The 27,385-nt window shown below is 37.3% G+C and overlaps 1 protein-coding gene across 4 annotated transcripts in view; it reads right to left on the bottom strand.

Annotated features, from left to right (window-relative positions):
* The window catches only part of RNF130 (ring finger protein 130), a 123,362-nt gene extending 96,194 nt beyond the window's left edge, over window positions 1-27,168 (bottom strand). For all 4 annotated transcript variants that reach the window (XM_074292354.1, XM_074292356.1, XM_074292353.1 and 1 more), the window contains exon 1: window positions 26,135-27,168. In XM_074292354.1, coding sequence (XP_074148455.1) covers window positions 26,135-26,384 — 250 coding nt within the window. In that variant the 5' untranslated portion in view covers window positions 26,385-27,168. The remainder of the gene's footprint in view (window positions 1-26,134) is intronic.
* Window positions 27,169-27,385: the final 217 nt, after the last annotated feature.

Genomic DNA, 27,385 nt, shown 5'->3' with positions numbered 1-27,385 from the left:
AGGTAAGAGAATGAGGAATCAAGGATGTCCCTAGTCTAGGATCCTGTATGATTGGGAAGATGATAGTACCCTTAATAGTAAAGTTAGAAAAAAGGGAGTGTTTTAGGGAAAAGATAACAAGTTCAGTTTGGGACATATTGAATTTGAGAAGTCCAATAGGCAGTTGGAGACGTGTACTTGGAAGAGATTGCAACTGGATAAACAAATCTAATAATCATCTACATAAAAATAAGACAAACTATAAAGGCTGATGAGATCATCAAGTGAAACTGTATATATAAAAATGAGGAGAAAAGAGAAGAAACCCAGGATAGTGCTCAGGTAACACAATGGTCAACAAGAAAACCTGGACGAAAATCTGGTAAAGAAGCAGGAGAAACATGAGAGCAGTGTCTAAAAAAAAACCTAGAGAAAATAGAGATATCACGGAGAAGAGAGCAACTGATGAACAATGTCATTGGCTTCAAGGAGGTCATGAAATAAGAGGATTGAGAAAAGGACACTAGATTTGATTAAGTAATCACCAGCAACTTTGAGAAAGAGCAGTTTTCAATTGAAAAATGAGGTTAGACACTAGACTGCAGAGACTTAAGAGTGAGAGAAAAAGCAGTAGATGGCTTTCTAAAGAAATTTAGCCATAATGACAGAAAAAGATAATGCGGAATATTGGGGGGGAATGTGAGAAAACAGGGACACTGATACATTGTTGGTGGAATTGTGAACAGATCCAGCCATTCTGGAGAACAATTTGGAACTATCTCAAAAAGTTATCAAACTGTGCCTCCCTTTGATCCAGCAGTGTTACTACGGGGCTTATATCCCAAAGAAACCTTAAAGAAGGGAAAGGGATCTATATGTGCAAAAATGTTTATGGCAGCCCTTTTTGTAGTGAATAGAAACTGGAAATTGAGTGGATGCCCATCAATTGGAGAATGGCTGAATAAACTGTGGTATATGAATGTTATGGAATATTATTGTTCTTTAAGAAATGACCAACAAGATGATTTCAGAAAGGCCTAGAGAGACTTACATGAACTGATGCTGAGTAAAATGAGCAGGACCAGGAGATCATTATATACTTCAACTACAATACCATATGATGATCAATTCTGATGGACGTGGCCCTCTTCAACAATGAGATGAACCAAATCAGTTCCATTTGTTCAATAATGAATAGAACCAGCTATACCCGGCGAAAAACCTCTGGGAAATGAGTGTGAACCACTACACAGCATTTCCAATCTCTCTGTTTCTGTCCACCTGCATTTTTTATTTCCTTCACAGATTAATTGTACATTATTTCAAAGTCCAATTCTTCCTGTGCAACAAAATAACTATGGATATGTACACATATATTGTATTTAACATATTCTTTAACATATTTAACATGTCCTGGTCTACTTGCCATCTGGGGGAGGGGGTGGGAAGAAGGAGAGGAAAAATTGGAACAAAAGGTTTTGCAATTGTCAATGCTGAAAAATTATCCATGCATATATCTGGTAAATAAAAAGCTATAATAAAAAAATAAATTAAAAAGAAAAAAGAAATTTAGCCATGAAAGAGAGAAGTATGGGATGCTAGCTACCAGGAATGGGAAAAGCAAGTGAGAGTTTTTGAGGATGTGAGAACACATGGGTGTATTTATAGGCAGAAGGAATGTGGCCAGTAAACAGGGAGATATTTATATTAATGAAAGAGTAGGGTAGATAGAAAGAGTAGGGAAGAAATCTGTTGGAGAAGATGGGCTAGACTACACCTTTGTTAATATTCATTGGTTGCTGAATGTAGTTGGAGAAAATCACAACACTATACTGACCAAGTCCACTATAGATTACGTCATATAGTCTCAACTAGGCTCTCAGTGCTATAAAATAAACCTTTTATATCTCCTAATTATCCCCTTTACCAAAGTAGCTCTTCTTCCCTCCTCAAAAATCTTATTTCACTGAAAAAATTGATAACATTTACCAAGGTTTCTTTTTCTTTTCTTTCTTTCTTTTTTTTTTTTTGCTGAGGCAATTGGGGTTAAATGACTTGCCCAGGGTCACACAGCTAGGAAATGTTAAGTGTCTAAGATCAGATTTGAACTCAGGCCCTCCTGAATTCAGGGCTGGTGATCTGTCCATTGCACCACCTAGCTGCCCCCACCAAGGTTCCTTTTTCTTCCATTCTCTGAACAAAAAACTCAGATGCCTTCAGCTACAATCTCCTCCTCCATCTTGTGATAGAGGAATGTGAAAAGAAACATGCAAGTAGGACACCTATAGGTCATGATATAGTCAAGAATATGGCCATTTCTATCTGGAACTAAGGTGGGATAAAAGGACAAGTCACAGAAAATGCATAAATTAAAGAGGGCTTGAATTAGAATAGAGGCAATGTGAATAGACTAGATAGTTAGGTAGAGAATCAATCAAAGAATAATGGCATTTCCATGAACCACTGAGGCTCAGTTGAGATTACTAGGAGCTAGGAATGAAGCCAAGAGGGCAGAATGAGAAATAGCATTTTTTCCTTACCTTCTTCACAAATTCCTCCATAATAACCTAAAAGATGTGCTAAACCAAATTTGAATTGGGAAAGCCAAGAAAAGTCACAGTGAGTCATTCTTTCAGCCCAAGGCAGCTTAACAAGACAGACAGGTCAAGGATCTAGGATAGGAGCACAGAACAGCAGTACAGTAGGGATGGTAGAGTGGTGTGACGGCCACCTTTTAAGAGCTTATGGCATATGAGCCCTTTGATCTCAGAGGAGAGATGAATGAGGCAGGAGACTCATAAAGTATGAAAAGAGCTCCAGTTTATTATGCCAGCCAGCAGACAATCCCCAATCACCATTCAGAAAAGCAGCTCGTGGGCACTGCGTATGCATGTTATCTGCCAATGGGAGAAAAGCCAATCCAACAACTCAGCAGCTCACTCACAGGCAAGAAGTCCTATTCAGGCATCCCTGTTCAAGTAGCCACTGTGACCCTCAGCTTACACTCATTCCCACGATCACAAATCAATGCTCCTTGCTCAACAAGGGCATTTCTGCAACATGCCAGAAAACTTATTGTGTATCAAAGGTCGAGCTGGCCTCAGTACTCCCTCTTAGCAGGGACCATACCCCTTGCAGTAAAAGAGTAGAAGGGGATCCCAGGGGACCCCTTTACCAGCACTAGAAGCAGGAATGGGTGCCATTTGGCAGCTCTGTTTCCCATTACCCAGTTCTAGGTCATGATTCCAGAATATAGAGAAGTAGTCATGTTTGTGAGGAAGCAAGAGTCTTATCTATTTAGGGAGAAAAGACTAAGTCCCAAAAACATCGCTGTATGGATCTGAGCCCAAAAGCAGAGCGGGAACTCAGTTCTAACCTTATCCCAATACATAATCCTGCAGTGGAATAAACCAGGGCAGCAGACCAAAACCAAGGGGGAAATCAGAAATTCAGTCATCTTGAATCTGTAGAACATCCCAAAAGGCCAATTATGTATGCTTAAGTTCAGCAGTGATCTGAGGAATTCAACACACAAGCCAAAAGATCCCCCATTCTGGATCTGGAGTTTTCAGAGTATAGACCAGGAGAATAGTGAACAGATCTTTCTATGAATTATACCACTTTGAAAACATCAAAAACTTACAGACCCAGAGACTGAGTTGTAAAAATAGCAAAGAGCATTTTAAAAAGCTAAGGCCAGAAATATCTCAATCAAGGACAGCAGAGTTCATCACAATTTAAAGTTTAAAGTCAACAACCTGACCATGAAAAAGACTAGAATGGTGACAGAGAAGTAGCACATACAAACACAGAAGAAATGACTTGAAGATATCTATATGCAAAGCCTCAAAGAAAAAAAAAAAAAAGATTGGTCACAGAATAAGAATTCCTAAGAGAGTTTGAAAGATTTTTTAAAAAGAGCAAAATAAAATTTTAATAAAGAGTAATAAATTGGGAAAAGAAATGAGAGCTATGCAAGAATATTATGAAAAGAGAATTAAGAAGTTGGTAAAAATACTGTAGAAAGTAATTCCTTAAAAATCAGAATTGGATAAATGGAAAAAAAACAGGCACAAAACCTCACCAAAGAAAATATGTATATTTTCTTGATCTGGAAATTTGTTGTTATATATTTTAAAACCTCCCTGATGAAGTTGGGCACATGACAATGTTCTCTTTTGTTTTGTATTGCTTTTGTTTTTTTGTTTTTAGTAAAAGAAAAAAAAAGAACATTAGTTCACTTTGTTCTAAGTTCTGTACTTTTTAAACGATTGTTAGACTAGCACTAGGTAACTAATGTCTTAATATGATTGTTCATATTCACAAATACAGACACATCTTTTCTTGCTGACTTTGCTTTAATTTCTGCTCCTTAACTTGCTTTGCTATTACTTAACCTTCTCCTATCCATGGATTCCTCCCTTTACCTTCTTTCTCCCTCCTTTATAACTGAGTTTAATTATCTTTGATATCCTATAAGAAAAAATGAAGAGACATTTGTGACCCCTACTCTTCCATCCCTTTGTGATTCCTCTAATAGGCTCACAATAAGCTCAGTCTCCTCTAACAGGAGGAGAGGAAAGGAGAATATCATGGACAACTTTCTGCCTATATGCCCCAAGAGGTGGATGGCGCATGGAGTGAGGGATAGTCACTCTGTAATCTGAAGGATTCCTGGTGAGGTCCCAAGGCATATTCCTTGAGTGTCCACTCACTGTTCATAGGCTGATCCATTAGATCTAGGCAAGACAAGTTTTCATACCCATTCCTATGACTTACATATAGAATTCACCATATGTTTAGGAAGAAGTATAATTTTTTGTTGTTGTAAAATCAAGTATCTTCCCTATACTCTTCCCCCCACCCCCCAGGCTGGGGTTAAGTGACTTGCCCAGGGTCACACAGCTAGGAAGTGTTAGGTGTCTGAGACCAGATTTGAACTCGGGTCCTCCTGAATTCAAGGCTGGTGCTCTATCCACTGTGCCACTTAGTTGCCCCCCCCATACTCTTCTAAAATCACTCTTAAACAAGTGTATTTAAGTTATATTAATAGTACTTCATCTTCAACATATTTTTTGACTGTCCAGTAGTAAAAGGAAGAAAAACTTCAAAATTTGGTGGAAGTATTTAGTGTGCAAAAATTAACTCTTACAGAGAGGCTTGAGCACCTTAACTTTCTTTCTACACTCTTTGCTTCATCATCTACCCATTCCTTCCCCCTTATTTTTTATACATTTTTTATACATTTACCCTTCATGCTATATATATGTGTTGCCCATTAAATCCATTCCTGATGTAAGTTTCCAACTACGAGCCCTCCTCCCTCTAATACTTCTGTGACTATTTTTCCTCTATATCTCATTTTTATAATTAGTATTTTTATCTTAACTCTTTCTTTTGAGCTACTCTATTGTTGATATCAATCTCAAACACAGTGTGCATAGCATACATTTCCCATGCCCCCCCCCCCACAAAAAACCCAAAAAAACAAAACAAAAAAAACCCACCATTTGTCCATGTCAAGTTTCTTGAAATTGATCTTTGATATTGGCTCTTATGTATTAAATTTTCTATTAAGTTCAGATTTGGTTGATAGGAAGTGCTGAAAATCTCCAAGTTCATTGAATGTCCATTTTTAAAAATTCATTATTATGTGTAATTTTGTTGGATATGATATTTTGGACCACAGGCCTAGTTCTTTCGATTTATCAGTAGATATGATTCCTATTATATAGTTGCTGATAAATTCTGTACAATTCTAATTGTAGCTCCAGAATTGTTTTTTCCTGGTTTCTTGAAAAATTTTCTCTTTGTTCTGGGAGTTTTGTAACTTGGCAATAATATTCCTATGTGTTTTCCACAAAGGATCTTTTTGAGATGGTGATTGGTAAATTTTTTCTATTTCTACTTACCCTTCATATTCTATCATTCTAGGACAATTTTCTTGGATTAATTTCTACATTATTGTGTCAAGATTCTTTTTTTGGTCACAACTTTCAGGCAGTCCAATTATTCTTATGTTTTTTCTTCTTGATCTGTTCTCCAGATTGTAATTTTTCTTATGTTTCACATTCTGTTGTTTTTTCATTATTTATAATGTTTTGTTATTTCTTTGTCTCTTATAGCTTTATTGAATTCCCCTTTGCCCAATTCTAATCTTCAAAGAATTATTTTCATCTTTGTGACTGAATCTTCTTTTCAAATGGGCTAACTTTTTTTTTCATAATCTTTTTGTTTTTTCTAGGTTGGGTTTTTTTTTTTTTTTTTTTTAGTTTTTCCTCAATGTTTCTCATTTGATTTTTAAATTATTTTTTGAGTTCTTCTATAAATTCTCAAGGCATTGAGTCATTTCATTGGAGTAGAAGCTTTTTCTACTTCAGTGTGTGCTCCTCTGAAGATAAATCCTGGTCTTTCCTGTCTCCATAGTAGGTTTTAGTGGTGGGATTCTTTCTTCTTTGCAAGTTATTTATTTTATTTTTTTAGTAAGAGGTTAGTGTAAACACCTCTAATCATGGGGTGAGGGGATGGTTCATCAAGTTTCCTATCAGATCTCCCCTCTAATCAGAAACCCCCAAACCAAGAGCTCCACCATCCTACAAGTGCCCATAGCCAGAAGCATCTTGCTGCTTCTGCACTCACTGGATGCTAATCCCTTTTCACCCAAGGCATGTCTCGGCAGCACAGCTGAACATGGTGTTCCCAATCAGCTAGTTTTCCAGGTTGGTCTTCCTGGACTCAAATCCTGACTCCACAAACAATCCAGGAGGTGAAAGTCTCTGTGGTTCCTGCTGAGGCTCCAGCCAAACCAGCTAGCCCCAGAGTTACCCACTTGATGTTTCTGCAGAATTAGCCCAGAGGTATTTGCACTTCATATAGGTTAATCTCGACCTGAGGTCTTTCTTTAGATCTTGTTGTGTTTTACCAGAAGGACCTGTTTTCTGCCTCAAAACTTCTTGATTTTTCTTGGATTTACACACATATATTGTATCTAGGTTATACTGTAACACCTTTAATATGTATGGGATTGTCTGTCATCTAGGGGAGGGAATAGAGGGAGAGAGGGGAAAATTTGGAAAAATGAATACAAGGGATAATGTAAAAAAAAATTACTCATGCATATGTACTGTCAAAAAAATTATAAAATTAATAATTAAAAAAAACAAACTTCTTGATTTTTCATTAGTCTACGTTTGCCCTTAGGCACAAATTTGTCCCATTTGTATGGAGACCTTAAAATTTACCAATCTATGCCACCATCTTCCCATAATTCTCCAAACCAACTTTCTTTTAAATACTCATAAGGTAATATCATATACAAAGAATTATCAAGGTGAATGTCTAATAAAACTAGTTGAACTGTCTTAATGTTATTCCCAACTCTCCTTCCCTCTCCCCCAAACCTTTTTGGGCCTTTATGATATCAGAAATAGTAACACAATTTAGAATCATTCTAGAAAGTTTGATTTCAGATCAAACATATTTACAAAATAATCACCATCATCCACAACAGGAACTAACAAATGCAAAACTCAATACAACTGAAGTAGACCAATCTGTTGACTATTTTATTAGCAAAATTTATTAAAGAAGAATCTCAAAGAATTGTCTTAACATTTCTGGCCAGAAGTGGGCTCTGCTCCTGTTTGGGAAGGGGAAGCCGCTATACACCCACTACATGTGTCCCCTAAATATAGTATAAACATGTTTCCCTTTCCTCATGATACATCCCATGTTCAAAAATAGAAGAAAACTCCTCCTAAAAGGAGTGTTATTTAATATTCAATTAGCTTATTAAGCAGACACAATAGGGATTTGGTCAAGTCAAGTCACTAACCCCAGCTAGTTTGGGCTAGATTGGCTATTATCGTAAGTTTTTGGTTTTCTCAAAACTACAAGACACTTTCTGATTGGCTGAACTTTGTGCCTTCCTAGCTCCCCAATTCCTTGTTTGCTCAAGTGTTCTATTGATCACTTTGGCTTTTTAAAAACTTAAGAAAATGAACTGGGAGTAATTAGAAAATTCCATAACCCTAGAGGTGAATAACTATTACATGTCCTTTAACCTATAAGCATACTCTGGATCTTCCATCTACCTTTCTGCAAATGATCTCCTTTAGAGTCATAATATTCCCCGATAACTTCTATAGCAAGTAGATTGTGAAATACAGAAGCTTAGAAACCAATTTTGCCTCCTGATACAGAGTAGCTGAGCTTGGCCTCATTGTTGATGCTGGACATGAGCCCCATGTAGGTCTTGACGAGAAGAGGATACTTCTGTCCTCTATACACCACTGGCTCAACCTGCTAAAGAGAATTCCTTCTGGATCTTGTTGATGTCCTGAATTAATTAAGCCTTGAAGCTTTCAAATCAGCAAACAGATGCAATCTTCTCATCAACATCTTCGATAAAAGTGGCATATGGCAGATTTGGGGACCAGGGATTCCATCTGTTTATGACAGAGGGGTGGTTTTGCTTATCCCACTGAATTCAAATCCCCAAACCTTACGGTTTAATTCAGTGATATAGGAAGAAATTTAAACTCACCACAAGAAATAGTTATCAATTGCATTTTAAAATATCCTAATCATCTGCTGGCACAGCAGGTACCAGATTAATCAAGTTATACTTATAGATCAGCAGTAAGACCAAAAAATAATTAAAAGAATAAACATAGACAATAAGAAAACAAAACTATCACTTTTTGCAGATGATATGATGGTTTACTAAGAGAACTCTAGAGAGTCAACTAAAAAATTTGTCGAAATAATTAACAATGTTAGCAAAGTTTCAGGATATAAAATAAACACAGAAATCATCAAAATTTCCAATAATTTCCAACAAAACTCAGCAGAAAAATAGAAAGACAAGGTTTTTTGTTTTTGTTTTTAACAAATATAGATGGTACAAAATACTTGCAAGACACAAAGAGGAACTATATGAACACAATTACAAAACATTCTTCACACAAATACAAATTTAAATAATTGGAACAATATTAACCAATATAATACAAACAACATACTACCTAAATTAATATACGTATTCAGTGCTATACCAAACTACCAAAGAATCAACTTTATAGAGCTAGAAAAAAATTTATATGAAACAACAAGAAGTCAAGAATATTAAAGGAATGTATTTTTAAAAAGGAAAGCAGCTCAAAAGAATATTATAAAATTGTAATGATCAAAACAATTTGGTACTGCTTAAGAAATAGAGTGGTTGATCAATAGAACACATTAGGTACAAACATACAGATGGCAAATGAACATAGTAATTTAGGACTTAATAAACTCAAAGATTCTAGCTTTTGGGGAATGAACTTATTATTTGACAAAAACTATTGGTAAAACTAGAAAGTAGATTGGCAGAAACCAGAACCTTACTTTTTCTATCAAGATAAGCTCAAAATGGGTCCATGATTTAGACAAAGGGGGATGATAAACAAATTAGTGGAGCATGGAAGATAATACCTGTCAAAACCATGGATAGGAGAAGGGTTCATGACAAAACAACAGATAGAAAGTTTCATGGGAAGTAATCTTGATAATTTTGGTTACATAAAATTAAAAAAGTCTTGTACAAAGAAAACTAACATGGCAAAAATTAGAAGGCAGGAAAAGGGGAAAATATTTGCAGTAAACTTTCTGGTAAAGTCTACAAAGATACGTTATCTAAATTTACAAAAATGGGAGCCATTCTCCAAATGATAAGTGATCAAAGGACAGGAGCAGATAGTTTTCAAAGGAAGAAATCACACTTCTAAACAATCAAATGAAAAAAAAAAAAAAAAAAAAAAAAAAAAAAGGTCTACATCTCTAATCACCAGAGAAATACAAATTAAAACAATTCTGAGGTGCAACTTTACACACATCAGATTAGCTAAGATGGCAGAAAAGAAAAATGATTAAATGTAGGAGAGGATAAGGGAAAATAGGTATAGTTATACACTGTTGATGGAACTATAAACTTGTCCAACCATTCTATAAAGCAATTTATAACTATGCCCAAAAGCTATTATATTGTATATACACCTTTACCCAGCAATACCATTAAGTCTATACCCCAAACAAATCAGAAAATAAGGAAAAGCACCTATGTATACAAAAATATTTACAGCAGCTCTTTTCATGGTAGTAAAGAATGGAAAACTGAGGGGATGCCCATCAACTAAGGGTTGAACAAGTAATGGCACATAAATGTGATGGAATCTACTGTACTTACTATAAGAAATGATCAAGATAATTTCAGGGAAAAAAAAGGGGATATATGCATTGATTCAAAGTGAAGTGAGCAGAACTGGAAGAATAATTCACCTAGTAATAGCAACATAGTAAAGATATATCACAAAGATAATTGTGAAAGACTTACTAACTCTAACCAATACAATGATTCCAAGGGCCTCATGATGAAAAATGCTATCTATTTCCAGATAGTGAATTGATAGAATCAGAATGCAGATAGACATTTTCTTCTTTCTTAGAACATGCCAGTATGAAAAATTTGTTTTATATAATAACTTCATATTTGTAATGGGTTTTGCATCTCTTGCTTTCTATGGGGGAAGGAAGAAAATCTGGAACTGAAAATAAAATAAAATTGAATTGAATTTTTAAAAAACAGAATGAATTTGTAGTAGATTCAAACAGCATGGTTATTCCAGTTACTGTTTCAGAAACAAGAATAGTAATTAATGGTAGTGATAGTTACAGAATTAAGGATTAGAAGAGTGGAGAAACAGGGAAAGGACAAAAGAACACATGATTCATGGACAAAGCACATTAGAGAAATAAAGTCAAGGTAGTAGATTAAGAAGTTTATCCAGAACAGAGAAGGACCAAGAGGTCACAATGAAGGGAAGCACAAATAGGAGAACTAAAATATCAGAAGACTGTGACTGGAGAAAGAAATTTCAACAGTCAGATCTTAAAGGTAGCAGTCCTCAGGTGAGGTTTCAGGGAAAGTATGTCTACCATTGCTTATTGGTCATGTCGAACTGGTTGTCTCATTCAAACACATGTCCAAAAATAGAATTCACTATCTTTCCCCAAGCTCACTCTTCTTCTGAAATTTTTTATTTATACTGATATTAACCCCATCTTTCTAGTTCCCTAGTTTTATAACTTTAGCATCATCCCAAAATCCTCACTCTTCCTCACTCCAGATGGCCATAAAAAATACAAAAGCAGTAAAAGTAAGACAGCATTTGTCCTCAAAGAACTTAAAACTTTGTTAGGTAGATATATGGAAAGAGACAACAATATAATAAATTATATAACTTTCAAAATAAATGCTTAGAAGTTTGGATAAGGGAAAAATTGTGTAAAGAGAACTAATAAAACTAGCAAAGCAGAGTTTTGGTGTAAGGAATAATAGGAGAGTCCACTGAACTTGTGAATGAGCACAGATTACCAAGAGTTTTTTAAAAGTCATCTTGAAGACTATGAACATTTCCATATAGCTTAGGAATAAAAAATGTTATCAAAGGGTGTGTGTTGCCTAGATTCTGAACTAGTATTCCAAAATGAGTTTGAATTGGAAGGGACTTTATTCATCCATTATCTAGTATAATTCCTTTGTGATAAAGATGAAGAAACTGAAGTTTAGGAAAGAGAAATAATTTGTCAAAGTCCTAAACTGGAGGAATAAGAAGTCTTGGATTCTAATTTAGGATGTCCCAATTTACTTAAGAGTCACATAACTCCAGGCAAATTATTTAACCTTTAAGTCTTCATTTCCTCACCTGAAAGATCAGGATAATAATATTTGCTTTGACAAATTCACCAAGTAATGAAAAGCAAATGAAATAATATATGACCAAGCACTCATTCTTGAAATAAGGAGAATTATTTTTACTGGGTGTGGGAACTCCCCAGGTGGATATAGTAGTTCATGAAAACTCCCCAAATAAAGACAGTACCCAATTTAAAAATCTTTAATCAATGCTTATAAATGCCTTGTTGATTCTACTTCCTCAATAACTTTGTTATCTACCCCATTTTAAATATAGAAGTCTAAATAAAATAAATAAATGAATTAATTAATGCAGCCTCAAACTGAAATGTGCTGAAGAACTTAGTTTAAAAACTCCAAGAGATCCCATTTCATCCAGGGCCATCTCCAGTTGTCTTGATCTATATCTTGCCACTGGACCCAAAAGGCTCTGGAGAGGAAAGTGAAGCATAACCCTCTCTCACTTAAATCCAATTCACTTGCATGTCATGGCATCATCTCCCTAATATCATGGTCCTTTTTGAGAATGAAAGACAAACAACAAATATAGAAGTATAGAAGTAACTTAACTACAACAAACCACACTAGTTTAGTTCATCATCTTTCCTCTTCCTATCATCCTATCTTCTCCCTGCTTCATTATTCTGCTTCCAATTTGTCTCTGCTTCAAGATTTTCTCTTTTCAGTTCACCTTCTACATTGCTGCAAGACACTGGTTATTTGTACAACACAAGTCTAACCATATTGCTCCCCTCTTCAACAGACTTCAATAGCCCTCTCTAGGATAAAATAGAAATTTCTCTTTATAGCACTTAAAATCCTTCTCAATCTGGCTCCCACCCATCCTTCTTGACTATACATTCTCTCCCACTAGCTGCACATAACTGCTCTATTCTTTAGCCTAAGTACTGGTTTATTTGTCTTCCTTCATCTCTCATTTCTATGCAAAAGAACAGGCAGTCAGCCTCTCAGACTTATCATGCTTTTCCCTATTATTTCTACCTCCTGGAAGCTTGAGATCCCTTCTAGGCTTGGCTCAAATGCCATCTTTTTCATAAAACCTTTCCAGATTTCCCCAATTATTAATCATTTTGTATTTCTTTTGACTATTTATTGCATTTACTTATCTATGAGCATGTTGTATGCTCCCAATAGAATATAAATTCCTTGAAGGGAGGCACTGTTTCACTGTTATAGTATTATACCTAAAACCTACCGAGTTATAGTACCTGCAATTTTAGTGAATATCTAATAAATGTTTGTGTATTAAATGGACTGAATTTATTAAACACCCATGTTATATTAGATGCTGAACATAAAAGATAATGGTAATCTATCTTTTAAAAAACAAAACTTATGGAATGACCATCAGTCATTTTCAGATGGGAAATCATTTTAATTAGTCTAAGACATCACGCTTAGTAGGTCTGATACACAGTTTTCATGAATCGTAATTGATTCTATGGGTAATTTGGTTTTGATAAACATTCAACAGCTTTAGTGACTTCAGTTATAAGTGCTTTTTATGAGGCACTAGGAACCTGTGATGGAAGAGTACAATAATTACTCTTATGATAACTTTAGGAAAGGATGGATGTTTTCACTTTGCAAGACCAAGGTACAAATAATTGCTCTAAGAATAATCTAAGATTAATAAGCTTCTATTACCTTAGACCTGGAGAAAAGGTGGGAATTTTGAAAAAAAAAAAAAAAAACATTGAATTTTATAGCATGCTAACAGATTACAGAAATCATATTTATATATCAAATTAAGAAGGAAAGGAATAGTATGAAGTTTATTTCAAAATTAAGCTCTCCACGTTCTGAGAAACAGAGGGCAAACAAGTTTAGTACAGCCTGAAATAGATGTTGTATATGTATGTAAAAATATGTATATATGATTATTATTATATATGATTACTATAGATATCTACATATATGTGCATGTATATGTATGAGTATATGTGTGTGTATATGTATATATGTTTAGTTGTATTTTTCTTGGAGGAAGGTGGGAGAAAGAAAAGGGGAAAAAAAGAAGTAAAAAGTGCACAATAGAGAACAAAAGAAAACCTACAAGAAAGCAAAGAAAAAAAGACATTCTGCACACATTGGGTAGTATGTATCATATAGGCTTTCTTGAAATGGAAATCTATTGTTTCATATTTTGAATCCTCTAGCTCTGTTGTACACATGGCAATATTTTGTGTTTGCTTTTTCTCCTATTTTGTATATTAATTTTAAATAAATAAATTTTAAAAAGAAAAAGAAATACAAGAGAAAGAAACTCAGAATAGGTGGCTTGCTGACACACTGGATTATAGTACCAGGCCTAGAATCAAAAAGATCTGAATTAAAATCCAACCTTAAACACTAATTAGTTATGTGACCCCAGACAACTCACTTAACCCAGTTTGCCTCAGTTTCCTTATCTGTAAAATGAGCAATAAAAAACTTTTGACCTTAAATCTTTATGCCCAGAAAACACAAATGCATATGGCAGAAAAATAATTTCCCTTGGAAATATCCATATCAAAATGAAAGTATACCTATACCTATATATATAAAACTCTAAGTTTATCTATAACTTAAAAGTGTCCACTCTTTATTTTCAAATACAAAGCAGCAAAAGCTTTTTAGTATCTTTATTAGCATAAAAATGTTTTAAAATGCACTCAAGAGAAATAAGATTTTATAGCAAATCATTGCTCTTTCTTATTCAATGTTTTACTAAGAAGGAAAGACTAAAATATCATCTGTACACCTACAGTGCTGAATATCTCAATCTTCCCTGCAAAGACCATAGACAATTGAACCATGTCAGCAGGTTTTGGCATCAATAGTTGTCCATTATCATCTGTCATTTGTACTTTGGTACTGTACATCACAAATGGATTTTGATTGTTTTTCACATGCTTAGAACTCAAATTTATCAGCTGGATATTCTCCATGACATAATGAAAAGCAACTTAAGAATGATTTTAAATGATGGCTAATACAAATCACTTTTCATGAAGAGACAATCAAAAATAATTTCTATCATAATTGATATTTTATATACTTTGTAGAAGTGATTTTAAAAAGCTTTGGAACAACAGTTTAATACAAGAAAAGGTTTTAATCAGGATAAATGAAAATTCCATTCTACATCTGTTATAATACATTAGAAATTCTTCAGTACAAACTGTGATTAATTATATATAAATTCTCAACAGTGGAAATGCAATATTGAGTGTAAAAGAGATCATTAGTGCCAGATTTGCTTATCTCCTTTGTTTTTAATGGTATAGATATATACAAGCATTATAGGGGAATGGGTTTTTTTTTTTTTTATTGGCCATAATCCCTTTACAGTAGCATATTTGAGAAACATTTCACCTCTTATTCTTGTATTTCTAGGCAAAATGGGCAGATCTTTTAGCATTATCCTTGTCAAACACTTGAATTTGGCCATTTTTCTGTCTCAATAGGATTCAGTCTCCTATTGTAGTAGCAAAGGCACTGAATTTGGAATCAGAAGAAAAAGTTAAAATTCTGAACTCTGATCAATACAACGACCCACTACAATTCCAGAGGACTCATGATGAAACATGTTTATCAGCTTCCTGAGAGAGGTGATGAACTTAGAGTGAAAAATGAATTATATATATTTTCTGACATGGCCAATGTGGGAATTATTTTTGTGGGACTATGCTTTGCTTTCTCCTCTGTGCCCCCTCCCCCCCAAAGGTATATGTGTTGGGAGGGACAGAAAATAAATGAAGAAAGAAGAAAAAAGGAGAAAGGAGGAGAAGAAGCAGAAACAGAAGCAGAAGAAAAAGAAGTAGCAGCAGAAGATTAAGTTAAATAAACAAAAATTTCAAAAAGGAAAGCAAAACAAGACAAAATCTATGTTAAACTCAAGAATCCAGGTCAATATGAAGACTAACAACTTTATCATGATAGCTACTATTTTCTACAACGGCAGAACAGAAATTTATGAACTTTATCTTCTCATTTAAAGTCAGATTTTATAATCATGTTATCCTGAAAAGATATGTCAAAAGCACTGAAAAAACTTCCTGTGGTCAGGACTGAGGACCCTCCTCTCTATTTCTTCAGGTTTCTTAGTTGATTTTAAATAAAATATAACCCAAATACAACTGAGTAGGGAGAAGAAATTTATTTGGGAGAGGAAAGTGTAGGAGGAATACCTTTGTTAGATTTGGCCTAGCCCAAGAAATATCCAATCTGGATTTCTCTTAGAGCCTTTACACAGCTTATAATGCTAATTTGAGTCTCAACCTAAGTGTGATGTGGTAACATGCTGACCTTTAGAAAATCATCTTTTTTCTTTCCTTGAAAGCCAAAAAAGTAATTCTGGGCCTGAACTTGGGGGTTGGCTCTAAAGATTGTAAAATAAATCTGCCCAGTCCACTCTAGTCCATTTGGCACTCATTTTCTCAAAAGTATTCCACTAGTCAATTGGTTTTCTTTTCTCCCTCCTGTTTTTTTCTAACATCTTTTACTGGTTGCCAAAGGGGGGGGAAAAAAAAAAAAAAAAGGAAGATTGTGTGATGACAAATCTTACACGGTCCTTAGGACTCTACATACTAACATACTGCTGGTAGAGCTATGAATATAGTCCTTCTGGGAAGCAATTTGGAATTGTGCCCTCAAAGACCCTAAAGTATATATACCCTTTGATACTGAAGGTTCCAGAAATAGGTGTTGAAAGAATGCAAAGTTAAGCAAGTAAAATCAGATAAGCATTTTTATACAATAACTATACAAAAAGAAATAATTTTAAGAGATTTAAGAATTCTGATGAATGCAAAGATCAACTATCCAAATGAGGAAGCATGTACCCATTTTTGACAGAAAAATGATGGGATTCAAAGTTCAGAATAAGATACATATTTTTTAATGGAAACAATGTGGGAATTACTTTTATTTTACTAAGTTTATTTGCTAGAAGCTTCTTCTTTTCTTTTCAATAAAGAGGAGAGGTAGAAAGGACAGAAAATAGATTTTTTCCAAATTGAAAATAGTTAAAGTTTTAAAAAGGGATCTGATACAGCCCTTTGTTCTGTACTTCTCTAATGTACTTAGCTTTAATACAAAATACCACATATCTGAGTATGTCTTATTCCCTGTTAGAGTCCAAGTAAAAAGATGACAGTGTTATCTAAACTTTTCACCTCTTCCCTCATCTACCACAATGCCTGGCAAACAATAGGCCATTTATAAAATGCTTCTTGAATGATTGAAAAGAGAACAAAAAAAAAGCAAAGTTCCTTAAGTTATCACAGAATCAATACACTACCCAATAAATGTTTATTAATCACATTAATAATATGCCTGGAGACTGTATTAGGCATCAGGGATACAAAGACAAAATTGAAACAATTCTTGCCCTCATTCCATCAAGAGAGACAATATGTACATAAATATATAAAATAAATACAAAATAAATGTTTGGGAGGAACAATTCTTGCCCTAATTGCTTACACTCTATCAATGGAGACAAGAAGACTATATATAAATAATTATATATAAGATAAACACAAGATAAATTTTTGGGAGGACGGCACTACCTATTTGGAGATCAGCAAAGTTTTCATGTAGAAGATGGTCCCAGAGTTTTGAAGGGAACAAAAGATTCTACAAGATGGGATTGAGGTAGGAGCACATTCCAAGTGCTGGAGATAACTAGGGTAAAGTCACATCCCTTACAGGGATAACAAGTAGGCTAGTCTGTCTGGAACATAAATTGTGTAAAGGAGAATAATTTATAATAAGCCCTGAAAAATAATCTGCAGAGATTGTGAAGGTCAGTCAGCAAATAAGCACTTAATAAATATGTACAACTATACCAAGGACTGAGGAAACAAAAGTAAGTCTTTGATTTCAAGGAGCTCACATTCTAACAGGTGAATCAACAAGCAAATAACCATATACAAACAGGCCAAATAAGGATAATCTGAAACAATCAACAGAGGGAAAGCACTAGAATTTAGGGATTAGAAAAACTTCCTGGAGAAGATGGGATTTTAATTGGGGCTTTAAAAAAGATGGGGAAGCCAGGAGATGGAGATAAGGATGGAAAGAATTCCAGGAAAGAAGGACAACCATTGAAAATGCCTGGAATCAAGCAAGAGATGGAATATGTTAAAATGCAACAAGGGGGCCCAATCACCACATCCTTCACATAAGTGAAGGCTTTGAGTGTTAGAGGATTTTATATTTGATCCCAGAAATGATCCTGAAAGCTAATGAAATTTACTGAGTGGTGGTGCAATGGGAGGGGATGACACAGTCACACCTACACTATAAAAAAATCCCTTTGGCAGATGAAGGGTAGTAGACTGGCATATATATATATATATATATATATATATATATATATATATATATAAATTAAAGAGGTTGAACTAGATAATATCTAAGGTTCCATTCAACTTTCATCATCTACTATTCTAAATTGTACAATTATGTTCTATTTGACATTTATCAACAAGATCACATCAATACTAGTACTCATACCCTCTGCCTCGGGTATCCCTCTGATTGAGAAGAAGGAACAGGAAAGGAAAGCTCTTCCCATAACATTTATTTAAGGAGGGTGCCCAGGCCAGCCATCTCTTCATTCTAACCAGTGTGTGTGTGTGTGTGTGTGTGTGTGTGTGTGTGTGTGTATACACTCTATCATGCCCTCAGGGCTATCCTTATCCCCATCATTTAGCATAATGTCTGGCGCATTTATTATTGTTTATTAATCAATCCTGATTGGTTTGCTGTAGCCTCTTCTTTCCATAATCCACCCTCACACAGCTCCCAAACCGATATATCTAAAGCCCAGATCTGACCATTAAATTCCCTTGCTCAAGGAGTTCTAGTGACTCCCTGCTGTCTTTAGGAAAAAATATAAATTCCTTAGTTTGGCCATTAAAGTTCTTTATTATCTGGGTCCAACTTAACTTATTCAGGCTGAGTTCATATTACATTCATTTTATTCTCCAGCCAAACTGGTCAACTTGTTCTCCATATGTAACATTTTATCTCTCATCTCTATGTCTTGGCAGAGACTGTCCCTATTGAAGGAATGCTCCCCATCCATACCTTGCTGTTTCTTGTAATCTCTTGTTCTCCCTAAATGGGTTCAGCGTTAGAAACAATCTTAAACAACTAAACAAAGACACTCATTGAATGATCACTGACTCAGATAAACTGAGGCCTGGAAAAGACCTTAATTTAGAAATGCCAAAATCATTCACTGTATCCGGGACCATTGCCAGTCTTCTTGATCTGTCTTACAACTGGACTTTGATGGCTCTGGAAGAGAGAGTGACAGCTCTGCCTTGTGATGATTATTATATACATATATATACCTCTACCCTTGTCCCAAGAGGGGAAAAAAAAACTCTGCATTTTTTTTTTTTCCTGTGGTATAGGAAGCAAAGAAAAAGAAGTCGCAGTGAAAAGCAGAAGCAATTAGGACATCTGCCCCCCTGGAAGAAAGACTCCCAGTAAGCTAATTTATCTATGATTTTTTTTTTTTTTTTTTTGCCTCAAAATAGCCTTCTCCTTACATTGGCTGAATTTTATTTCTTGAACCAGAATTTTAATGAGGCAGTATACTGAGGATGGTATTTAAGAGTCTGAGAACCTGTATTTGAATCTTAGTTTTACTTACTATTATTTGGCTCTACTATTTATTTGTGTGACCCTAAAGATTTAATAACCTTTCTGGACCTCTGTTTCATCATCTGTAGAGTGGGCAGAGAAGAGCAGAATGAATTGGACTGAATTATTTGGAAGGCCCCTTTTAACTATACATACCAAGGTTTCTTAAACTTTTTCAACTTGCAATACTTTTTTGCTCAAGAAATTTTTTATACAACTCCAGCTATATAGGTTTATAAAATAGGCATTTGCTGGTAATAAATCATGAAGAAATTAATTTTAATACTTTAAAACAATTCTTTGATGTGGTATGTATATATATATGTACATATAATTTTACCATTGATTAAAAATGAAAGCAAACTTACATACAAATGAAATGGATATGGCTCATTTCCCGCCCCCCCTGAGGCTGGGGTTAAGTGACTTGCCCAGGGTCACACAGCTAGGAAGTGTTAAGTGTCTGAGGTTAGATTTGAACTCAGGTCCTCCTGACTTCAGGACTGGAGCTCTATCCACTTCCCCACCTAGCTGCCCCGATATGGCTGATTTTTACATAAAGAACTAAATTTTGGTAGAATATTTGATACCTTTTACTATTGCCAAATTTTTGATGACACCCACGGTTCAGTTATGTGCTTGATACCTATAGTTTAAGAAGCTTTGATATATACTACTTAAGGTTAATAGATATCCTCTTATAAAACCATAATTAAATCCTCATTCACTTATGGTTGGAAAATTGTTTTTTGTGTTTTTTTGGTTTTGGTTTTTCTTTTTCTTTTGGCAATGGGGTTAAGTGACTTGTTCAGGATTACACAGCTAAAAAGTAATGCCTGAGGTTGGATTTGAACTCAAGTCTTCCAGACTTCAGGGCTGGTGCTCTACTCACTGTGCCATCTAGTTGCCCCAATGGCTGTAAGATTGTAAAATTTCTTTTTTTTTCCTAATACCCAAACTGAGATTGGCCAAATCAGGGAATGAAAAGTCCAGCCATAGCACCTACCCTTGTTCCTATCATATAATCTAAAACTGGTTTGGAGACACACTACTTTGCATCTGCAACTTTACTTGATCTGAACTCCACCTAACAGGAAGTCCTTCCCAGGATAAGCTGATCACCAAAAATCTCATCATTTTGTATCATTCTATCAACAAGGCCTAGTTACTTTCCCCAAACCCTCAACCCCTTCCCTTTCCATGCAAATTATTCCCCCCAACCCCTTTTGAAGGTCTGGAGAGTGGAGCACTCAACTGTATCCAAAGCTTCCCTTTAGAGAGAGGACAGAACATGAACCTTCCATCTGCATCTCTGAGAAATTAGCTGGTGTCCTCTCCTACTCCTTTCTAGCATTCCTTTGTGTGTTGTCTTCCCCACATTATTCTATAAGTTCCTAAAGGACAGTGACCATTTTTCATTTTATTTGTATCTCCACCATTTAGCAGAGTGCCTGGAACATAACACATACTTAATAAATGTTTGCTAAATTAAATTTAATTGAGTTCCCAGCCCAAAATTTTCAGGGACTGAAGACTCTTGGACAGACGTTCAGGCTATTTTTATTACTTAGAGTAGCTGGCACTCTAACATCCTCAAAATTGACTTAGTTGTTTATCGTCATCATAGCCTCCCAGATAAGTGAGGTAGGCACTAATACTTCTGAAAAAAGAAGAGGCATCATTACCAATGCCCTCCAAAACTACTGCTCTAATGTCTTTTTCAGATTGTGGAAAGTGACAAAGCTTTGTGCTGCTGCAGATGAATGACCCTTTCTACCTCATGCCCAACCTGGAACATCATTACAATCCACCCTCAGGTCAACACTAATCAATCAGCAACACCTCAAAGATGATGATAGGGAAGGAGAAGGATGAAGTAGCTACCTCAAGAGAGTATCATTTCAAATTAGTGGCCTCCCCACTTCTACTATCAACGTCACCCTAGATTTGGATCAGCTGTTACATCTTCTGTCCAATAGCTGGGGCATACAACAATGTAAAGAGTATCAGACCTGGAGCCAGGAAGACATCTCCCCAAGTTCAAATCTAGTATTAGATATTAATTATCTGTGTAACTGCAAATCACTTAACCCAATTTGTCTGTTCCCTCATTTGTACAAAGAGCTAAAGAAGGAAATGTCAAACCACTCCAACTTTGTTTTTGCCAAAAAACACACAATCAAAACCTCAATGGAGTCACAAATAGCTGGACCAACTAAAATGACTGGACAACAACTGTACTGTAACTAGCAGACCCTCATTTCTGCTTCCCTTAGTCCCTGTGATTTAAAATACCCATCTTGCAAGGTAAAAACATCTTTTTCCTGCTACCTATACCTTGTCCAAATTAGTTCTTCTCTTCCTATTCTTGCTTAGTCTTTATACTCTTCTAAAACACCTTTATCTAAACAAAATTTTCTTTGTCTTAGAACTTTGCCTTTCAAACTCTCTCCATCAGTTTATGGAAACCTCTCTTTCTCTGAAAGATATTTTACTCTTGACTTCCATCTGCAGTACTAGCAGCTTGTTCTCTCATGCTGGGACACAGTGGCCCAGAAAGAGTTGTTTGACCCCTTTCTTGCCATTGCTTCCCTTTTCTCTGCTGGCATCACTCAGCAACATCTTTTTCTTTGAAGGTCTCTTATCATCCTGCCAGGGTTCCTGTTGCAAATCATCTACTGGTTTTCTTAAAAAGTTTGGGATATGGCTCATAATCCTTTCTCTTCAGAGAAATAGTTTTATGAAATCCTATAAATTCTCCCCCTCATATTTAGGGTTTCATATCAGCCACCGACATGGGCAGCCACACCTTAGATTTCACTATCCTATAAAATAACTGTTAACTACAAGATATTGAAAGAAAATCCTCTGATCATAACTTTTCACCTTTCCACCCACCCTCTTTCTCACTGGTAGTACTATCACAAGTCTTAGCAGTACCTCCTGTATTTTCAACTCCTCCTTATTTCCAGATCCTCCAATATTTCTTTTAACACTCTAGTCTTTTTAATAGACCAACTAGACATTATATTCCACTAAAAGGCCTTGCCTCTCTTCCACCATTCATACTGTGACAATACTCAATCCTGTACTATTCACACCAGCCCCTGCACACTGTATTATAAGAAATCACAAAACTATATTTTCTGCATTCATTACAAATTTAATTGGAGTTTTAACTGATATATAGAAATCCTTTCACTTTTTTCTGAATGATTCTCAATCATGATCCATAAACTCCCAAACATTCTCATGCTGACAAATCAAGTCCTCCACTTAAAAAAAAAAAAAAAAAAAAAAAAAAAAAAGCTTTTCTTTCACTTTACTTTAAATTAAGGTCATTTACCATAAACTTATCACTCCTGCTCCACAATTCAAAACCTCTGAGGAAGAGGTAATCCTTTTTGTCAAGGTAACCACCCTATTTGACTTTTTTTTTTAACTTATAAACCTGCTCTGATCTTTCTCTAATCTTTAACAAAAAAAAAAAAAAAAAAAATTAATTCTCTCAAGTTATTCTATAGCCTCGGGAGCATTCCTCTTTTTTACTGTTAAGCTCTCAGTAAGTCCATACTACCAGTCTTTTTTTTTCTTACTAACCACTTCTTACAATCTATTGAAACCTGGTTTCAACCCCATCACTCTACTCAAATTGTTTACCAAAGATATCCTAAGAGTTGAATATGGCTTTCTTGGCCCACTGTTCTTACGGGTTTTCAACTTGTTTGACGGCCCTTTCCAAATCTTCTTTACTATATATCATCTATCTCCAATTCCACAACAGGAATAATACCTAAGATTCTGTACTGGCATCTTTGTCCCCACTCTTTCCCTAATATGGATGCAATTACCTCTATACAGATAGCTCCCAAAGTTATATATCTTAATGTCAGTTTCATATCCTGAACTGCCTATTGGGCATCTCTGACTAAATGTTCTATTTGCATCTCTAATATTTCCAAAACTGAACTGATCCTCTAAATGCAGCATGCCTCCAAATTTCCCTATTTCTATTGAAATCACCACTACCTTCTTTCCTGTCATCCAGGCTGTTACCTTGGAGTCACTTTCTTCTACCTCATTCCCTATATTCAATCCCTTCTTCAATGGTTGCTTCTACCATAAAATAAAAATTCCTCATTCCAGAACTTAAGTCTCTCCACAATCTGGCTCCAACCTACCCTTTCCAGCATTATTTCACATAACTTCCAGCCAAATTGGAATAGTTCTTTCCAAACTGGATATTCCTTCTCCTGTCTCCATGCATTTGTACAAGCTGTGCTCTATTTCTAGAATAAATGAAAAATAATGCTAACTGTCTCAAGTATTGTGTACTACCTCCTTAACTGAGCCTTTCAGAATTGCTCTCTTCTTTCAAGGCTCAGCTCAGATGCCATTTCCTCCGAAAAGCTTTTTTTCTGAGCCATCAGCTGTGAATGCTTTCTTCTTTCTCAAATAATCTTGTATTATATAGACACATGTCATACTCACCAGTAAAATGTAAATGAGAATAGTTCTTATTTGTGTCTTTGAAGCACCCCCCTCCACCCAGTGCACAGAATATATTATATATAGTAAGGACTTAACAAACATTAGTTGAATTGAATTAGAAGAGGTAAAGAAGGTCATTTGTGGCCATGATGCACTTAAGGAGGCATATACTTAAGGAGGGCAGTACAATGACTCTGGATATTGAGGGTAGAAAGGATGAGGAGGTGACCAAGGAAATTAATTTTATTTATTTTTAAATTTTTTTTACCTAAAATTAAATCTGCACTCAGGAGGGGGGGGGAAGTTTCCTACTCTCAGGACTCAGTTTACAAATTTAAATGCAGTCTTAACTATATAGAAATCTTTCACTTTTTTCTGAATAATTCTCAATCATGATCCATAAACTCCTAAATGCCAATTTACTATTATTGATAATAGATTTCAGCTATGCTATGCATTACACTCTGAAAATGGCCTAGGATCCTAACCAATTTTGAAAAAGAATGTACAATGATTGTAATTTTACCTAGTTGTATTTATCTCTGTATAATATTAATATCCTATTTTTATTTCTACTACAAAAACAACATAAATATACTAGGAGTATATTGTATACTAGATATGAAAATAACCCCTGATATATTACATATATAACACATAGATATACATATATACAAAACCCATCTATCCATAAATAGCCAGGCTGTCACAAAAATGTCTTTCCCCTCCTTCCCCTTCTGATGCTTGAAACTCAGCAAAAGAGACGATTTTAGATTTGATGTGACAGAAAACTTCTGGATAAATGAACCTCTCAAAAGTGGAATAAGCTACCTGGAGAGGTAGTGGGCTGCCTCTAATTAAGTCTTCCAGCAATGGTCAGATAGCCACTCATCCTGTATATATATGCTATGGGGAAGAGTAAATGAGTATGGGTTGGAGTAGAGAATCTCTGAGATTATCTTCTAATTATGTGATACTGTGAAAATAAAATGTTCACATCCCTTACAATATGTAATTAACCAAATATCTACTTTGGATGCTAGGTCCCCTAGACTGTCTATTTCATTTTAACACAATGAGAATGAAATGTTTTAGTTTTTTAAATGCACTTTGCAGTGTCTTCAAGTAGAGGTTAAATTAGATGACTACTTTTCAAAAGTGTGTACTGTACAGGCCATACTTCACAACTTAATTTTCCAAGAAAAACTCTCTTAGTAGTTTATGTCTAATATTTGGTTCACACAGTGTGATGTTAAACTTTTTCCTAAATGTTTTATTCCCTCAGTTTCCTTATCTGTAAATGAGAGACTCTGATTATCCATTTAGCCCAGATGACAGTCTAAGGCCAAAAGGTTGGAACAGAAGGACATACAACGCAATTATTCAAAATACCTTTTAGGGGTGGGGGTTGGTAAGCATGCATGGCATCACAAGACAAGGCTACAGAGGTCCTGCCAGATAATTCTCTATTTCAACCGGAATCTTTAAGAGGGCTGTATCCACCAAAAGCAATTCTGAAAATGTCAAATACCACCCACCCCTGGAGCATTTATAAAGAATGAGGAGTAGAAAAGGCTAACGTCATGGTCCAATTTAGCAGAGCATTAAGCCCCTTATTTCAGACCTGCTGCGTCTGAAATGTGGTTAAGAGCCCATCCATCATGACAGTTTTTCTCCTCTCTCAAAAGACCTCCTTTGTCTTCTCGGTCCCTGCCTGAACACAGGCAGCTCTCATAGTCCTGGCAGCAATTACGCTTGGAAACCGGCCATGGTACTGAAACCGAGCCCTAACTTTGATTCCATACAAATACTGCAGATTTACAGAATCCTAGAATATCACGGCTGGAAAGAGACATTTAGAGATCATCCAACCCAAACTCTCATTTTGAACCCAAGAAGGGGCAAGAACTTGATCAAGGTCACTCAGCTGGGACAGGGCAGACCTTGGCACTCGAACTCGGGTATTCTGACTCCTTTCACTATCCCACGCCACCAAGTGAGAGGGCCTCGCTGTCATTTTAAGCGCTCTGAGGGACTTCGGGCCAGGTGTCTACTCCGACAGCGCAAGAGGCTGACGTCTGCCGCTCCGCCAGGATTCCTGCCTCAGTACACCTGCACACCCCAGACGCGATGAAGCGCCCAAGTCAAGGCAATCGCTATTTATTATGTGCCCACTGAATGCCAGGCACCTGTGCCAAGCCCGGGGGGGGGAAGGGACAAGGGGGAAGGGGGAATGGGAGAGAGAGGAAAATCCGGCCCATTTACCTCCGTGCAGCGGCAGGGGAGCCAAAACCTGGCCCCTGACCTCCACCTTGGGGGAGTCGAGGCCGTAGCGGCCGCGGTCGATGCGGAAAGTCCAGGGGCCCCCCCGGCCGGGCTCGTGCACGGTCACGTTAATGAGCGCCGTGTAGTACTCCTGGCTCGCGATGTCCGCCCGGGCCGCGCACAAGCACCATTGCAGCACGGCCAGGAGCAGCAGGCCGGGCCGCCGGGCCCCCCTCCGGCAGTCGGCCATGCTCCGGGGACGTGGGACGGGGCTGGGGACGAGGCCCGGGCTCGCACCGGGACGGAGGAAGCACGCAGAGAGGCCGCGCTGCAGGCAGGCAGGCCGGAGCTAGTCAGCGCGGCCCGCGGGGCCCAGAAGCGGCTTGGAGCCTCGGTCGGTGGGCCGGGCAGGGCCGAACGGGGAAGGTGGCAGCAGCGGGCGGGCGGGCGCTCCTCAGCGCGGCTGCAGCCGGCCCATTTCCCCCGCCCCGTCGGTCAGGGTGGGGAGGGCGTGCCGGGGCGGCCCGCTTCCCCCGCAACACCCCGGGCCCGGATCGGCGACAGGTCCATGGAGCCCTGGCGGGCGACGAATCCGCGGGGCTGCAGCGGCGACGGCTCCTCCTCCGCGCTCCGCCTCGCTCGGTGCCCCTGCCCCTGGGCGGCGCGGTGGCCACACGGGCTACCAGGGGCAGACAGCTCGGCTCAGTCCCTCCCCAGGAGCGCAGCGCTGCTTGGCTCCGCCTCAGACAGGGAGGCGGAACGCGACGGGAGGCGAGCGGAGGGGCGGGGAAGGGCGGGGTGCTTCTGGGGGCGGGGCGGTAGCTCCTCCCCTCGGGATTCTCGGGAGGGCGCAGGGCGGGGGGGGGGGGGGGCGGAGAAGAGGAAGGAGCAGGGACTGAGGCGGGGCCTGAAGCTTGGACTCGACTAAAGCGCCTAGAGGACCGGCCGGAGGTCTCTCCACAAGGGAAGCAGGCGGAGCAGGACGAGGCTGGGGGTGGAGCTCCGATTGCTCGTCTGGCTCGAGACAAGCCTCCCCGCCCACAAGAGCGGGCAGCTGTCGCGCGCAGGCGCACTGGCCACGAACAGCCCACACCTGAGGGCACGCGGCACTCGGGGAATCGAGTTGTCCTCCCTAAGGGTTCGGAAAAAAGTGCCCAGCCTTAGAGCTACCTTCTACTGACGCTCAGGAGCTGGCCGGAAGGAAGAGGGGGTGCAGAGGTTAGGCTAAGGAATGGGAGCAGCTCTCGCAGA

The sequence above is a fragment of the Sminthopsis crassicaudata genome, chromosome 2, assembly GCF_048593235.1.
Source record: "Sminthopsis crassicaudata isolate SCR6 chromosome 2, ASM4859323v1, whole genome shotgun sequence".
Taxonomy (NCBI): domain Eukaryota; kingdom Metazoa; phylum Chordata; class Mammalia; order Dasyuromorphia; family Dasyuridae; genus Sminthopsis; species Sminthopsis crassicaudata.
The sequence above is the reverse complement of the archived record's forward strand: the minus strand, read 5'-3'. Positions and strand labels throughout refer to the sequence as shown.